Below are 17,806 nucleotides of genomic sequence, written 5' to 3'. Positions count from 1 at the left end.
ATTTATAATAATTTGAATGTAGCATAATTTGGTCCAAAACTGACTCATTGCCATCTCCAGTCAATATTTATACTATCTCTAATACGTTGTGTTATGAGTCTTTCACGAAATGAAATTACAGAAATGACAAATCCATACAAATTGAAGTTGTGAAATACTTAGCATTAACTCATATACCTCACTTTTATTTATTAGTGATTTGAAAGATTATATATCCATAATTACTAAGACAAGGAAAAAAAAAAGATCTTTTAGATATTACTTTATTTTGATTCTTAGTTAGACATGTATGAATTGTATATGGTTCCCAAAACAATAACTGATTCATATTACTTTCAAAAAGAAACCATGTTCTTAGTTTTGAAAAAGAAACACGATTAAATAATATTAGTTATTGTGTTACCATATCTTTTATGAGTTAATCATAGTGAGTGTTAAAATATAGTCGTTTCTTTTTTCCTCTCCTTTTTTCTCCTTAAAAGTCCTAATTTTTTTCAGCAAGTTAAAATATACTATTACGCACTTATTTTTCTAGTTTTAGTTAATATTGATCCTTTTTCTCTCTTTGTTTTAGAGCTTTCTACGTAATTATTGGATTCTTTGTCTCCTCTAATGGGAGTTTAGAGTTTGATTTAGTAGTATACCCTTGTCGGAGTTTAAAGTTGGGTTCCTATGATTTGTTTAAAAGATGCAGTTTATGGCTGATTTGTTATATAATTTGCAATTAGTATTGAGGATTCGAACGATATCTACGCGATACAATATAGAATTATCTTCTCAAAATTATGTCAGAATGATAGACACTCTTATAGAAGACTGCATGATTCAGCGTACAAACAATGGCTATAGTATATTGTCACAACTGGTTCTTTATTATTATAGTTATATCGTAGAGGAACTTTATTTGATCAAATTAGGATGTGTTTTGTTTTTCTTTAATATCGACGGTAAATATCGTATGACTTTCGATTAATAAAATTTATATTTTCACCTTAAAAAATTGTTGTGTTGACATTAGAATTAAGTAATACTGCATTGGTAATTAGCTTGCCAAGTAATGATACTTCAATATTCTAAGTGCCTACTAATAATTAGATGTCACGCCCTATCCTTGCCTCAAGTCGAACATTGATGCGCTTTGTGGCTCTCAAAAGAACCGAAAATTAAATTGATGAAGTATCAAATAATATGCAAAACACCAAGTGTTAATTTCAAATTCACAAGGAGCTTGCATAGCATGCAATGGTAGGCTTTCATCTGTCACCTTATGAGCAAAAATGAAAAACTAGTTTCTTTATTTGGTGAGAGATAAGTATCCTATCGAAACAATAACCTCGCATAGGTCAAGTCGACCCAACTTAACAGCCAAAAACGACTGTTATGACGATAATCACAGTGTCACACAAGTATTAAACACCTAGCTCCCAACTCATCCTGTACTACATAACAAAATAAATAAGGGCCCGAGCTATTAAAACCAAGGGAATTAAATGCAAGATTGCAAGTTGATATTACATATACGGATATACCTGCAAACACAAGATTATGGTGATCCCATCAACAATATTAGCTCCAAGGCTCCACCTACCAAAGAGTCCCATGACAATAACCTTTAGATAAAGAACATGAGGCAACAAATTCATGTGAACAACATAATCTTCCGAGTATAAGACCCATCTAGCAGTAGCCCTATACCATAAACAACCAACCTGACCAATCAAGAAGTTTACTCTTCACAACCCACAGGCCAATTTAACCATAGAAATTGCATAAACAAATGGCTACGAAAACTCCAATCGAAATCGGCACCAAAGGAACTGTTGGCTCCCTCATAATGCAGGAGATAACATACTACTGTCAAAAAGATCAGGTAGGCTGTAGTAGAGATATTGCAAGAGAACCCAATTCCAAATTAGTGGTGCTCTCACAAAAGAAGAAGAAACGAGGTGCGAGCAAGTTCTTCTTATCAAACATGTGTTCAATGGTTGAAGTTTCAAATAGCAGAAGGTTAAACTCTACTGTTGAGTTTAACTACAAAAACCTGAAGACCGACTGATGGAAAATCAAAATGTTCGACTACATGAAGCTGTGAGAAAGCTTTGAAAAGTTAAGCTTTTTCAGTCTATTGCTTAATGAACCTCCTGGGTTCCCGCAGTGTATGTCCACTATATCAACAACATTAAAACCTTTCTTCGTGGATTTTTCCCGAATAGGAGTTTTCTCCAAATGGATGTTTTCAGAACCAAGCATAGGGATGTGATAACTACGTTTTTGGCTTCGTGGTTTGCCTGATGAATCTGGGCTTCTTTTGCTGATTCGCGGGCTATCAGTGCTATTATTTCCCACGTCTTCCAGTGGTGTCTTTTGTTTAGGTTGTTTAGGATTTATAGTGCTAGGATTTTGGCTTTTTGTTGATTTGAGAACTTCAGGGGTTCTACGCTTAGTACTGGAGGTAGTGCTACTGCTGCTTGCTTCAGTCATTGATTTCCGTGGCTTTAGAGGACCATTACCACGAACACTGCGAGCCGGGGTACGTGGGGATGATGTGGAGCTTGATGAAGATTCGATTTCCCTCGTCATCAAAGAACTAATTGTTCCAATGGCGCCTACCTTGATGGAACCTCCACCACCTCGGATTGCTTCCAGTGTCGGAGACATGTTCTTCATCCCTGAATTATTGATTTTAGTGTTTCTGACCCTTTAAGCGAGTTGGAAAGATGTTGAACTACACAATCAACATTGGCGACGGCCTGCAAGTGCGTACTCTAGATGTCAAATGTGTTTGTATACATTAATTTTATGTCAAAGTTAAACCTCCTTAAAGTTTCAGCTACATATTAATCTTGGATTCTTGCAGATGGGAGCTATTGTGAATTCATGTGAAACAAAACAATTCACAGTTGCCCATAAAATTCTATAAAAATGTACCTAAACGAAGAACAATTCAACAACAAACAATAGAGAAGGTTACCAAATTATGTCTCAATCAAGCAGAATTGCATATTGCATCGACAAGTTTTCGATTTAACTTCGAATAGGGAGAATCAACACCAATATATAGCATAAAACAAACTGACACAAACTTTATCTCAAATTACCAATTAGAACTAAACAATAAGTGACCTCGAGCACAATAAGTGAGAATTTAGCAGCACACTTTTGATTCAAAGCAGAAGTAACAATTTTTTACAGGGCAAAATTAAAGGAAAGAATTTTAAATTTCCAAGTTAACCTCTATTTCAAAAGGATCCACAACATATAATGTCCTAGAAATGATGGTAACCCATGTAATTAGCTGTAATGATTAGACTTTAGGAAAACAAGGGAAAACAGAAATTGTGGATTTTTAGTCAAAATTTAGATGTTATGATGACAAAAACACCTTTTTAGACAATGATGCCAAAATCAAACAAATACCCATCAACATATATGATAAAATTTCAGCAATCAACCACTCATTAGGACTAAACAGCCAAAAATTAAACTACAAAAAAACACTGTAATTTCTCAAAAACCCAGAAAATTGCAAAACTTGTAACTACAAAAGATATAAGAAAATGAGATCTAAAGTGCACAACATAAAGCTCAACTTAATGAAAGATCAGATCATTGAAAAGAAAAAAGCTGATAGAAGATTCAGGGGACTTACCCAACAATTTACCCAGAAACTTGAAACTTTAGCTGGAAAAAAATCTTGAACTTGTCCTTTATGAAAGAAGGGGTGTCCACGAAATATAGTACTATGAAATAGTAAAATACTCCCAAAATTACAAAGGAAAGATAACAAATATTTATAAAATGGGATTGTGGATTTTGGAATTTAAGTAAGTAATTAAGTATTGGATAATAAATAAATTTAAGCTTGAATTTGGGGAATGATTTTTAATTAATTGGTTATGTCAGAGACAGAGATAATGTTGGGGATAAAATTAAGTATGAGTAGAAGGTGGTTCGACTAGTCAACGTTAGGCCGGCAGAAGGCGGAATTTGAGGGGGAGGGGTCGAAGGTTGGAGGTAGGGAAGAAGATCTGACAACGGAAGGAAAAAAAGGTCTGTCAAAATCAGTGGTCACCACTCACCATGCAATGTCGAACTATACACGTGCACCATTGGACGGTTGGACCTATCTGGAGTGTATTTGAACTGAACTTATTAAACTTAATTAATTTTTTTTGAAATTTATTTTTTAATATTGTATTAGACATAAATTGGGGAAGGTCGGGCGGGTCCGCATGCTTGGGGCAATTGCGGATTAGGTCGAGCCCAAGCTCGTGAGCGGCGGGTTCGTGCTTGAAATTTTTAGATTTTGTCCACGGGATCGTGCCTCCTGCGAGCCTCCTCTGTATTTTATGTTATTTTAGACTTAAAAACAAAGAAAAATGGCACTTGGTCCACGAGCCATATCAGGGGGCTCGTGCCGGGCTGAGCCTTTAAATAAAATTCTTTACCATGGCAAGCCCACGACCCACGTAGCGGATGACGAGTTTGGGCCTCGAGCGGGCTCTTGCCACGCGTGCCATGCCTACCTTCTAGTTATACCTGATCAGAACTTATTGTACCTGAAGCTTATCATTCAAAGTGAAGATAAGACAACCCTAGTGATATATGTAAGTGTAGATACACCCTTCAAATATAGGATGATGGATTTAAACTTAAGAGAATAGTAATACTCACTTACACACTCAAGATTGTGATGAAACAACATATATAACCATAACTCAATAACTAACTCAAAGTTTTAAGGCAAGACCCACTTAAACTCTCATAAGCTTATTACTCAAAAATACACTTGAAGTAATAAGAGAATACTTAAACTTCAGACACAATATTCAAAGTTACAATGCTTAGACACAAAGCTGAATTCTCATTCTCATTAGCTCTCCTTGTATAAGGAATAAGTGCAACAAAGCTATGAAAATAATACACCCACAAAACCTACAAAAATTGTTCAAGATGAGACGGTTTAGGAGCTCATAGGTCTCCTTGATTCACACCCCCTTTACTTCTCTTAATTGGACAGCTATAATCATCCAAATAATGAGCTAAACTCACTCATAAACTCTAATTAACCGCCCCTTTTCAGTAACTTAAATAGCACACTCAAGGCTTTATTACAAGATAATTAAAATAAAACAATAAAAGCAACTAGTTTGGGTTGCTCATTACATGCCCTATATCACGCCAGTCCTTGTTGTTGCTGCATGTTGGACTTTAATCATGTATCCAGGAAATGCATGTAATGAACTCGGGCTTGAGCAACCTTTAATTGTAAGATGATCCAAATTCAGTAATTGAAAAGATCGTCTACTTTTAATATTTTGGGACGCTTTGACACACATGTATCACCTAAGCTAGGCACCAAAGCGACCAATGTATTACGAGGATTTACAACTGTTGTACGGGATATTCGCGTAATACTAGAGGATGTCTCATAAATGTTTTAGGTGTTTGAGCGTCTTTCTTCTTTTTTATTTGTTTAAAATGCTGAAGAGGAGTGTTTGATATTTGACTTTATATAGCCAGTTTCGGTAGCTTATTATGTTAGTTTTTTTTAATCTTTGATTTCATTTTTAACATTAGCATCTAGCTTTACAAAGCATTCATATTAGCAGCTAATTGTCAAACCGCCAACATAAATAACCAGTCAAATCAATCAAATATAGCAATCAATAGATCTAGACAATTCCCAATCACCCACATGGATATATATATGTTTGGAATAATTTATGAAGTTTTTCTTTTTTTTTCCTAAAATATTATAACCCAAATTTTCATGTACTTTTATTCCATAATCTCCACATTCTTTACGTTGTAACCTCGACATATAACACATATTTGATCTTAGCATTCTTGAGGCATTATTACTACATTAATTAATTAAACAACCCCGGGATAGTATACAACATTTCTTTTCGAAATCCTAATATCTTTATTAAATTTCTTCTAACATTTTTCTGAAACTTTCGTACTATGCCTCCTCTACGTTTAAATTATTGTAGTGTTCTTCATTTACTGGAGTCTAATAGTTAACTCTATCTCCTTCCTATCACATGAGTGTCTTTTTTTTTATCTTTCTCTATCTATCTCCTTTTCTTTTTTTGGACACGTTATGTGTATCTCCTTTCATCTCTCATATGTTCTCCTTAACTTTGTATCCAAATGTGTTGCTATTTGGAAAAAGCCAAAAATGACCCTTGATCTCTATTTCTTGAAAACCTATTTTTTATGGGCTTGAGTCACTCTAAACCTATTCATGGAAGTGCATAAGAATCTGTACATAGGTGAACATTACTAATCCTCCTCGATTGAGGGAATATTGGCATTGGGTATATATGGTGAATTTCACCTTTTTACAAGGTCATCTATAAGGTCATGCAAACATATCAATTCACATAGCTCTCTTTGATGAGGGCCGCAATCTTTTACATTTATTGTTTGTTTTAGACACCTCTTTATAAGGTCGTCTTATCCATAGCTTCGATTGTATCATTCAGATTAAGTAGGTTGTCTAAGTGTCTATCTTTTTATATAGACTTTGATTTCGTGATTTGGTGTTGCTTGAAATTGTTCATATTTATTGTCAGTTGATTGATGAAGTTAAAGATTTTTTTTGTATTTGTACGTTACAAGAGAAAATGGAGGTTGGTGCTATATATTTGTTTTAGTTTGGCTAATTTATTGGCATCCATGCTTGTTTACTTCTTCTAGTTGGCATGTGTGACTTTATATATATATATATGTTAATGTGAATTCGGTCTACGCAATATTTGATTCTTATGTAATTTTCTTAATATCATCATTCGTCGTATGGGTACTAAACTAGTTCTAGGTTGTCCTCTCTTCACTTGGAATACACATGATATGGTATGATATGAACTTTAATCGTATTTTAAGCCAATCTCCAATGAGAAACATATTCATGTGAGATATTGTTGGATTTATCTCAATATGCAGTTTTCGAAATCTAACTTTTATAACCTTTTACTAAGAGATTTTGATGAACACAATTTTTTGATCTAATATAACTCCGACTATAATAAGTAACTAGTTATTAGGCCCGGCTATGTGATGGTAATGAAAAATTTTCTTTATTAATATTGTTCTTTAAAGTGATAACATTAAACACCACTTGGTCTAGTGGTTAGGACCTTAGTTTATGAACTTGAGGCTACGGAATCAAAAGCTTATACTATGCAATTTCTAGTTTTGTAAGTGAACATGTTTTAGATGGCGTAAAACACCCTTAAGGAGAGCGTCACGTGACAACATTCCTTGTTTAGGAATGCCTTTTGATAGATTTACATAAATAAGTTCGAAAATAAGGTGAAGAGAAAATAGGCTAATTGGCCAAATTCTAAAAAGTCAAAATAAAACAATCAAAAACACACGAGGACAAACAACACATGCATGTTAAAGAACATAAAATTAAATGAAAAAACTTACCGGTTACTTCCTCCGTTTCTTTTTACTCGCTACACTTTCCATTATGGGAAGTTTCACATTACTTGCTACACTTCTTTTTTGGGCAATAAACTCTCTCTATCTCTCTCCTCCCACATGGGTCCCTTTTCTTTTTACTCTCTACCTCTCTCTTCTCCAAAAATTGCCTAGGAGTCCGTGAAATGAGAAGTGTAGCGAGTTAAAAGAAACGGAGGAAGTACAACTAATTAAAGAAAATGATATACCACACTCCTCCTCCTAGCTTAATGTGGTTCATTCATGACGACATTGTTGGTGCGACTCTGATACATAATTCTCACCTATTTTTTTTTTTGGAATAATTCATTAAAATAATCCAAACTATGGGTGGTCTTTCTGTAATAATCTCAATTATGAATTATTCTAGAATAATTTTAAAAATAGAGTTACCTTTCCAAAAGGATCTCAAGTGTCGAATAACATATTTAATTAGTTTTTTTCTTTTTTTTTTAGTTTTCTTGTTCCTCTCTTGTGTTTCCTCCTCAAACCCGCTAACTAGCATTTGACACATCATGTTTCGATCTTGTAAATAGTTTTTAAGGTTGTTGGATTATTTTTAAAAGACACCCTAATAATTGTTCCATAATTGAAATCATTTTGACATAAGCAGACATAGTAAACATTAGATACCCAAATAACCAACACTTTCGACCTCCAAAATCTCAGACTAAATCGGATCCGATATCAAATTCGAACATCCTCACACTCTACTATGGGCAGATGGGGCTATGCCATCTGCTCGGATAACTAAAGAGCCATTTACCCCCTAAAGGGCAGGCTAAGAGCAACTCTGCAAAATGAAAATTGGCTTAGAGTGCCACATAGATTTTTCTAGCTAACTCCATTTTAAGCCAAAACTCCCCCAATGGTTAGCCAATATGAGTAGGTCCCACTTGAAGTAAGATAGTTTTTTTTTTTAGAGAAGAGTATAGAAATTGTTCATCAAAATTCCCACATGGGCCCACAATTTTAGCTTAAGCCAATTGGCTTAGTTAAGCTACATTGGCTAGCAAATGAAATTCTAGCTACTCACTCCAATGGTTGGCTAATTGTTTAACTTTTTATTTATTTGCTAGCAAGTCCCTAATGTTCACCATTGGAGTTGCTCTAATACACTAAAGAGCGCGATTAATCGTGGCAGTCTCACTCAATCAAACAGTATCGATGAAACTCAAGCTGCTACAAGTTACTATTACAAGTCGTGATTACTCGTGAAGCTCAATAATGACCCACATCACATTTCACATACATACATACATCTTTTCCCTTCCAAAATCATACTACTTCCTTCTTTAAAGTAACCCATAACACTCAACAAAATTTTCAAAATTTAAAAACTTTTTGAAAAATAATTCAACAACCCAGAAAAAACCCAAATCCTCCATTGTTGAATACTTAAATCTACCCAGATCCCATTTCTTCATCTCTTCTAAATCTACTAAAAAAATAAAAAAATGGGGTCTCACTCTCAAGGACCCAAAACCTTAAAATCGTCGAAATCAACACTTCAATCATCATCATCATCAACAACAACAACAACAACAACACCACCATCTTCTCTCTCCTCACACTTAGCAATGGTGGAATTAAAGCAACGAATCTTAAACTCACTCTCAAAGCTCTCAGACAGAGACACTCATCAGATCGCCATTGAAGAGTTAGAAACACTAATCCAATCCCTCCAAAACGACGCCGTTCCAATGCTATTAAACTGCTTATTCGACTCATCTTTCTCCGACCCAAAACCCGCAGTAAAAAAGGAGTCAATTCGTCTTCTTGCAGTGTTATGTGGGTCCCACCCAGATTCAACTGGGACCCACTTAGTTAAGATAATTGCGCACATTGTTAAGAGGCTTAGAGACCCTGATAGTGGTGTTAGAGAGGCTTGTAAAGAAGCAATTGGGATAATTTCTGGGATTTATATAAAAGGTGAAGCTGATAATGGGGTGGTTTCTGTGTTTGTTAGGCCTTTGTTTGAGGCAATGGGGGAGAATAATAAAGGGGTGCAACTTGGAGCTGCAATGTGTTTGGGTAGGATGGTGGATTGTGCTCTTGTTAATTCGACGTCGATTTCGTCCTTTCAGAAGCTTTGTCCTAGGGTCTGCAAGTATTTGAATAGTCCTAATTACTTTGCTAAATCTGCTCTATTGCCTCTTGTTGCTAGCTTGTCTCAGGTTTGAGTTTTTCTTTTTTTGACACTGATTACTCGGTTTTGTATATCCTTTCGCTTTTGATGATGTTGTTTTGATGCTTTCACTTTGTGTTTTTATGATTGTGAATATTAGTGTGTTTGTGTGTATAGGGGGTGGGGGGAGTTCATGTAGTTTGCTTCGTGCATTCGTAATAGGGTTTCTTTGGTTTAAAGTGATAGAAAGTTTAACTAGCAGAGGAATGGGAATTAAATTGAAAGGTTGTTAGTGTGCTACATCATAGGAATGATTGGTTTTCTGTGAATGAATGAGTTATAGAAAGAAAGAGAGAAACAGGCAGATTAGTTGGAGTTTTAGTTGTTGGATTGGTTAAGATACGACATAAAGGTCTATGGAGATTGATCGTCTTGTGATTTTGGAATCTCTACAAAGGATGTAGATGATAAGATCATATGAAATTAGGAGGATAAAGGTGTGGGGGAGAGGGGTAAGTGAGAATAAAACTGAAGGGTCAACATATTGAGAAAATTTCTAACCGGAAAGAAAGTTGCAAATATGGTATTTTTGAGAGTTGCCTTGCATCAAGCTTCTGCTGTTTGTTGTGCTTGTTTTTTGTATTGTTCAGGTGGTTATCTAATAAGATCTCTGTCCGAAAACATTTCTGCAGGTAGGGGCTATTACACCCCAAAACTTGGAGCCGTTGTTGCAGAGCATTCATGATTGCCTCGCTAGCACAGATTGGGCAACTCGTAAGGCTGCTGCTGAGGCATTGACTGCGTTGGCATTGCATTCAAGTGACTTGGTGAAACATGGAGCTGGCTCTACCTTGGCTGCACTTGAGGCTTGTCGCTTTGACAAGGTAGTTTCATGAAACATTGAACCAGGCTTTTGCATTACTGATTTTTAATGTGCCTTTAGGGGCTACCTTGTTTTATTCTGGAGTTGGTCCTTTATGGAATGTCCACACAGAACCTTTTTGTTCCATATCATTCCACCTAACAGATAAATGTATTGTTAATTTCTGCTTTGTGTTGGTGGTGTAATATAGTATTTAGTATATATCATCTTTAACTATGCCATGTGATGATGTGCCACTGAATTACTGAAATCATGTGCTTGCTCTATAACCGTAATTTGTACTATAGCTAGTGAATCTTGCAGATCAAGCTATACCTCCGAGGTTACCATACCTCATCATCTACTTGATGAACTGTGATTTGGGATCTCTTGTGCCAAAACGATAATCAAGTTGTATTGGGTTACGCTATTATATCCTTCTGCTTGAATGCATTAGATGCAGGTAACAAAAAATTATGGTAGTGAAAGAAACAACATTAAATTGCTGACTTCAGGAATATCAAGTAAAACTGATAATAGTTTTATTCAGCATATATTTTTATGTAAAGTATGTGCATACAAGGAAGACTATTTGGCTGTTCAGAATTTGTAGTATCTGATCCTGGATCTTCCTTCCACCTCTTCTTTCCCGCTAGATTCTGAAAGACTTCATTTCTATGTAACGCCAAAATGATGCATCCAAGTAATCGCTTCTACCTCAATGGTGGTATTCTAACTTCTAACTGATTGAATAACAGTTCCCTTTCCCTTTCTCTTAAAAAAGATTGCTTTTTTAGTCAAAGAAATTTGATGAAATGTAGTACGATTTGAAATGTAGATGGTAATGCATAAGGATAGAATTATTCTCTATCCATATCTATAACAGCTGCGACTGCTGTAGGCTGTGCTGTTAGTGTAGTTTGACAAGGTAAAATGTAGTTACCGAATCCTGGCGATTATAAAGACTGTTAACCTGTATCCTTTACTGTTGTACTTTCACGTGCAATTTTACTACAACTAATCACAGTTCTTTAATTTGTTTATAGGCATCACAATGAGCTTCTAAATTTTCTCTAGCTGTCAATTATTTACTTTTATTCCTGTTTGTAGATTGTTTCTTACCTGACATGATAATCGAAATAGGATTTCAGTATATGTTCTGTGCTTCTAATATAGGACTATCTTCTACTTTTGCCTTCTCTATCTTTTTGGCTATTGGAATAGCTTAATGACATTTAAGTTGAGCAGTTACACAGCGTTTTTGATTCACAGATTGGTTTAACTGATAGCTATTTTGGGATGTCATGTTCCCTTTGGCTGTTCTGGAAAGAGAAAGTACTTGTTTTGCTGTTGATTTCGCTTTTAAATGTCTTTACTGTTGCTATGCCCTATCTCCTAAGTTTCTTTAGGGAGCTTTCAATGCATTTGACACAATACTTGTACTTTCATAGTCATCTTATACTGCAACTTTATCGAGTAATGTTCTCTCACACATAATTATGTAACGATATCAGATAAAGCCGGTGAGAGAGAGCATGACAGAGGCGCTACAGCATTGGAAGAAGCTTGCAGGAAAGGCTGCAGATGTAGCCTTGGATGAACGGAATGCTCCAAATCATGGGGGTAGTGGTCTTGAAGTGATGTTATTTTCTTCCTTGCACTACTTCATCTTCTGATTATTACTATCTTTTCTGTGGCAATGCTTCAGGTGCTCAAAATGATTTGCCAGATAAGGATAAGCAGAAAAATGTGACGTCTGATCAGAGAAAAGATGAGGCTTCCTTCAGAGATTCATCAGAGAATGCTGCTTCATCTGATTCTGCTGGCAAAACAAAGAATGGAAACTATTCAGATAAAGCTGTCGGAATACTGAAGAAAAAGTTGCCTGCGTTTTCTGATAAAAATTTGAATGCAGAGTTTTTTCAGAAGCTTGAAAAGAGAGGTTCAGATGATTTACCAGTAGAAGTTGTTGTCCCACGTAAATGTCTTAATCCTTCAAATGCTAGCGGCGAGGAGGCTGATATGGACTCTATAGAAATTAAGGATGACACTGATAAAATGTCTGCCAATATGCTCTCCAGAGTACGAGATAATGATGAATATGTGCGGGTTAAGAGTGTTGATGATGGGGTAAATGGAAAAGAATCGAGACCAGGAACATCTGGCCTTGAAGATAGGGGTGCGAGTTTTTCTAAAATTGATGGTCAAACTGATGGATCTCTCATGAATGGTAAAGGAAATTGGCTGGCTATTCAGAGGCAGTTGCTGCAATTAGAGAGACAACAGGGTCATCTGATGAATATGTTGCAGGTGCGTTCAATTCAGTTGCGTCTTGAGTTTAGGTTCTAGATTTGAATTATTATTAAAGGTTATTTATGTCCCAGGAGTTCATGGGTGGCTCACATGACAGCATGGTGACTCTGGAGAACAGAGTACGAGGTCTGGAGAGGGTGGTTGAAGACATGGCTCATGATTTATCCATATCATCAAGCAGGCGGGTTGGTAACTTTCGGTCTGGATATGATGGATCTTCCAATCGTCCTAGCAGGTATAATGGCTACCTTGACTATGGTGGGAGGCTTCCATTTGGTGATAGGTTTGTTGCCGCTGAAGGCGTGTCTCCAAGCATGAGAGGTAGAGCAGCACCTTGGAGATCTGATCTTCAAGAGCCTTGGGACTTTCATCCATATGGTGCTGCAAAAAATGGGCAACCTGGTATTAGAAGAGATGCTGGTAGTAATTCTGTTGATGGAAGATCTCCTAGATCTGAGCATGAAAACGACCAGGTTAGTGCTCGTAGAGCTTGGGACAAAGGGACTGGAAATGTCAGACATGGTGAAGGCCCCTCTGCAAGAAGTGTTTGGCAGGCTTCCAAGGATGAAGCTACGCTAGCAGCAATCCGTATTGCCGGGGACGACAGTGGAACAGCTCGAGTCGCTAGAGTAGCTGTCCGGGAACGAGAGGCAATGGGCAGTGACAATAATGAGCCAGAGCGTGACCCAGTTTGGACTTCCTGGAGCAATGCAATGGATGCTGTGCAAGTTGGTGATATGGACACGGCTTATGCTGAGGTCTTATCTACAGGGGATGAATCTTTGCTTGTGAAGCTCATGGATAGATCAGGTCCTGTATTTGATCAACTCACCAATGAGGTGGCAGTTGATGTTTTGAATGCTATCATGCCGTTTGTGGTGGAGCAGAACTTATTTGATTTATGTTTGTCTTGGGTCCAACAGGTATGATTTTGTTTCTTCTTATGTGGCCTTTGAGCAATTTTTCCATAGGTCCAATCTTAACAATTTTGCTTGTTTCTGTTGCTTATAACCTGTATGATAATCTTTTGCTTGTTTGCTCCAAATAGCTAGATTAATTGCTTGTTCAATATGTAATTGACTGGGAAAATGGAATATGATGATCTTCTGTTGACTGCTGCAGTGCTGCTGCTCTAGTTGTGTGTTCTTTTTTTTTTTTTAATCACTTCTTGCGACCCTGTGCTGATTTTCTTACTTGCAGAGTCCACAACATCCTAAAAAAGCTTATTGTGTACTCCTTCTGTCCCACAATAGACTTTCCATTTCTCATTTTCATGTTTGCCAGTGCACATTTGTATCATTAGGATCTTCAATTACATATTAGTAGATTTATGAAAGTTTGATTTTCGTAATATATACAATGTGACGAATCAAATAAGACCCCACATAACTATGTTTTTTCTTATATATTGGAAATTTTGTTGGAAGATTTTCCTTACTCATGAATAGTGCCAAAATTATAAATGGGAAGTCTATTAAGAGACGGAGGGAGTATTTGCTTGTATCATCCTTTCTCTTTCTTTTTTCTTTCAAATCTTGCTGATCGGGAGCTCGTTACTTGGTTTGCAGAAGTCACATCTATACTATATAGTACTCCCTCTGTATTTTTTTATGTTTCCTACTTTGACTTTGCACGTTTGCCAATGCACTTATTCTACATTAAATATCTTTTATTACATATTAGTAAAAATTATAATAATTGAATATTAATAAAGTACTCATTAAGACGAATAAAACGAGACCCCACATGACTATATTTTTTCTTATATATTGAGAAAAATCTAAAAGATTCTCTCTAATTGTGAATAGTGTCAAGATTCTAAGTGAGAAAGATAAAAAAATACGAGGGAGTATATATTGAACTAAAAGCCACTGAAATGGGTTTTCCCTCCTACAATTCCCTCCTAAACATATATTTTAAATGATTACTTTCTAAGTAGAGGTTTTAGTGAGCATCGATTATGTTTTGCATTCAAATTTGATTTTAAATCAGTACTCCCTCGGTATATTTTTATCTTTCTCACTTAGAATCTTGACACTATTCACAATTAGAGAGAATCTTTTAGATTTTTCTCAATATATAAGAAAAATATAGTCATGTGGGGTCTTGTTTGATTCGTCTCAATGAGTACTTTATTAATATTCAATTTTTATAATTTTTACTAATATGTAATGAAAGATATTTAATGTAGAATAAGTACATTGACAAACGTGCAAAGTCAAAGTAGGAAAGATAAAAAATACAGAGGGAGTACCAATTATCTAAATAGTTACATAATATTAATAATAAATTGCTCAAATTTTTTCATAGTACATTAACTGGAAAAATCGACCGGAGCTCGGTTATTAGCTAGTTATTCTGAAAAAGCTCATCACCCATTGCTGATGTTAAATTGCCAGTGATATCCCATCCTCCCAACTTTTGTGCCTGTTGTCTTTTACAGTTTTACCTGTGAGTCTGTGATGCCTTTCTCTATTCTGCCTCAAAATGGCACTGATCCTTTCTATGATATTCCTATATATTTTACTTTTCCACATTTGCTATGAATAATTCGCTCAATATATCAATTATTTGGTTGTTTCAATGACAACAGTTAGAACTTGGTTATGCTACCTAGTGCAAGAAACGAGTATCATCATGTACACTTAAAATTAACGAAAGAATAATTTGATAGAGAAGAAAACTGGCAAGAGGATGAAGGGGACGGAGAAGCTTCAATTGTGCAGTCGCTTGTTCATTAGTCCTCTCATGTGCTGGTCTAAGTTACATTTCCTTCACCTTTGGCAGGAACCTGTATGGCATCTAGTTGGAAATTACTATGTCTCTTTAAAAATCCTAGTCTTGTCAGAAAGTTGTATGATTTCTAAAAGTGGAGTTTACTGCGGTCTCCAAGGGAGTAATTTTTGCTTTGACTTATGCTGCATGAGTAAAAATCTGTTTTGGACTTGACCGTGACAGATAAATAGATATAGCATCAGTTTTCTGAGCATGAATTTTTCTTGCGCTAATACTGCATTAATCATGCTTTTCAGTTGCTAGATTTGGTTGTGGAAAATGGGCCTGACATCTTCGGTATCCCTATTGAAGTGAAGAGGGACCTTTTGTTTAGTTTGCATGATGCGTCTTCTTCCATAGAGCTTCCTGAGGACTGGGAAGCAGCGACTCCTGATCAACTCATGCTGCAGTTGGCTTCAGCCTGGGACATTGATCTCCAACAGCCTGGAAGGTAGTAGTGAAAAAAAGAGTGATTTGCGCACATGAGAAACATCTGCACTTCCGATCCGGTCAGTTCTTAAATTCATGTTTGAAGTCTAGTGAATATGAACTGCTATCACCCTCCAAAATCGCAATTCTCACCTTGGCAAAAGCTGTTGAGTTACTCACTAAACAGGAGAGCTTGTGTTTTACTGTCGAATCATTACAAAATTTCGTATGAAGGTCATATTAATATGGACCTGCTGTAAGTGTTCACTTTTTTACATTACCGAGTTGATATATTTTGGTTTTGATATTGTTAATCGCTTATATGGTATCCGTTATTGGAAAGCTTCAAGAATGTCACAGCTCAATGATATGAAAAATTATCTTATAATGCCATATCTTTTGAAATTACATTTGTCATTCTGATGTCATTCTGAAAATGCAATTTTTTTTTTTTTTTTGGTAATTAAGTAAATGTATTAAGCCCAAAAGACACATAACAACACCTAATGGCAGCTACCAAAGAGCAAGCCCCAACCTACAGCAGTACAGCTGGACAGACCCCCAGCAATTACAAATTCTCAACCCATCTCCTATCACTATCTTTCACCTTGGCTTTCAAAATCTGTATAACTCTATGACAATATACTTAATCTCCTTTACAGTATGACTAATAGTATCCACAGTATCTCCCCAAAAGCTTGATTTCTATTCATCCAAATCCTATAAACACACGCAGCTATCCCCACCTGTCTTCTGAACTGATGCCAGTTTGTCTTGCTCTCATCCATCTACAAGATTGACTCAGGTTCTTATTGCCCCATCTGAAGCCAAGCCACATCGTAACCTCCTGCATACATCTCCTAAACACACACCCAAAGAACATACAGTATATGTCTTCAGGTCCTTGCATTATGCCTTTTTAAAATTGGGAAGATCACTGAATCCTAGAAATTACATACTGTGCATCATTGAATTATTGGTTGATTCAAGTCATTCAATTGTACAGTCTTTCTGTTGTTTGTGACAGATTTTTTTTTTTAAGGTGAGAGGAAGGGGTCTCACTTGAGGGGGGGATAAGGGGAAATCCTCAAATGAGTCACATGAGATTGGATCCCTAGACCTCAGGGAAATGAGGTGGGAAGCAATGCCACCACTTCACCACCCCAACCTCAATTGTCTGGGACAGATTATCAGTGTCTGTTGTGCTTTTTTTTATTTTTCTTGTTAATATGCCCTTTACATGGATAAGTTAAAATTCTACTGTTTTTGACGAGCTCAATTTTTCTGGAGAATCCGTGTTCCATAGCTATTAATATGGCAAAAAAGGCATACCCACTGCTCCTTTTTCCCCCGCCTCTTCCCCTCTCTCAAACCTTACCCTTCAACTTTATTTTTCTAGCGGATGTCGTCTGTATCATTGGTGGCATTGTGGCAACCCCCAAATTTGATTATTTCTGTTACTTTAGACCCAATTCATTTTTATACTTTATGTTTCGGTAATTCTCTCCTTTTAAGAGTATTTTGTTAATCAGTCTCCAGAATTAATGATGATAAATTTGGTCAAGCTTGTGCTATGGTAAGGGAGCCGAGCACAGGCAAAACTGGTAGCAGAATAGAGTTGAACTGTTTACTGAGATTTAGAACTGATTTCTGTTAGTGTAGATTGTTACTGTAAGTGACGTTTGGCTTGTATCTATGATAATCTTCCTTCATTTTCAAATACAAGGCATCAGACCTGGTGAAATGTTGTTCTCTCTTCCCCACCTCTCTTTTACTTTTATGCTTTACATATTGATTGAAACAGTGTAACATAATTCCCTAAT

At 36.1% G+C, this 17,806-nt stretch overlaps 2 protein-coding genes across 3 annotated transcripts; one reads left to right on the top strand and one right to left on the bottom strand.

Annotated features, from left to right (window-relative positions):
- Nucleotides 1-1,278: 1,278 nt before the first annotated feature.
- On the bottom strand, nt 1,279-4,043 carry LOC104907039 (uncharacterized). 2 transcript variants are annotated; one of them, XM_048642659.2, is made up of 2 exons: nt 3,650-4,043; nt 1,279-2,669 (listed from the first exon to the last, which is right to left on the bottom strand). In XM_048642659.2, the coding sequence occupies exon 2, from the start codon at nt 2,665-2,667 to the stop codon at nt 2,077-2,079; it is 591 nt and encodes a 196-aa protein (XP_048498616.1). In that variant the 5' UTR covers nt 2,668-2,669; nt 3,650-4,043; the 3' UTR covers nt 1,279-2,076. The 2 variants fall into 2 exon arrangements, with proteins under 2 accessions (XP_048498616.1, XP_010694193.2); XM_010695891.4 differs by having other exon boundaries at nt 1,279-2,750; nt 3,650-4,042.
- A 4,667-nt stretch (nt 4,044-8,710) lies between these two features.
- On the top strand, nt 8,711-16,376 carry LOC104907038 (microtubule-associated protein TORTIFOLIA1). The gene is made up of 6 exons (XM_010695890.4): nt 8,711-9,653; nt 10,297-10,488; nt 11,981-12,089; nt 12,175-12,776; nt 12,851-13,702; nt 15,812-16,376. The coding sequence occupies exons 1-6, from the start codon at nt 8,934-8,936 to the stop codon at nt 16,007-16,009; spliced, it is 2,673 nt and encodes an 890-aa protein (XP_010694192.2). The 5' UTR covers nt 8,711-8,933; the 3' UTR covers nt 16,010-16,376.
- The last annotated feature ends 1,430 nt before the right edge of the window (nt 16,377-17,806 follow it).

This window comes from Beta vulgaris, chromosome 4 (genome assembly GCF_026745355.1).
Source record: "Beta vulgaris subsp. vulgaris cultivar EL10 chromosome 4, EL10.2, whole genome shotgun sequence".
In the NCBI taxonomy this organism is placed as follows: Eukaryota; Viridiplantae; Streptophyta; class Magnoliopsida; order Caryophyllales; family Amaranthaceae; genus Beta; species Beta vulgaris.
Note: the sequence above shows the minus strand (reverse complement) of the source record. Positions and strands in the feature narration are given on the sequence as shown.

Bases quoted from the DNA above. Each gene is read 5' to 3' on its own strand.
- LOC104907039 (XM_048642659.2), bottom strand. From the start codon at position 2,667: ATGAAGAACATGTCTCCGACACTGGAAGCAATCCGAGGTGGTGGAGGT.
- LOC104907038 (XM_010695890.4), top strand. From the start codon at position 8,934: ATGGGGTCTCACTCTCAAGGACCCAAAACCTTAAAATCGTCGAAATCA. The intron at 12,090-12,174 runs GTAGTGGTCTTG...GCAATGCTTCAG, and splicing joins GAATGCTCCAAATCATGGGG to GTGCTCAAAATGATTTGCCA. The intron at 12,777-12,850 runs GTGCGTTCAATT...TTTATGTCCCAG, and splicing joins ATCTGATGAATATGTTGCAG to GAGTTCATGGGTGGCTCACA.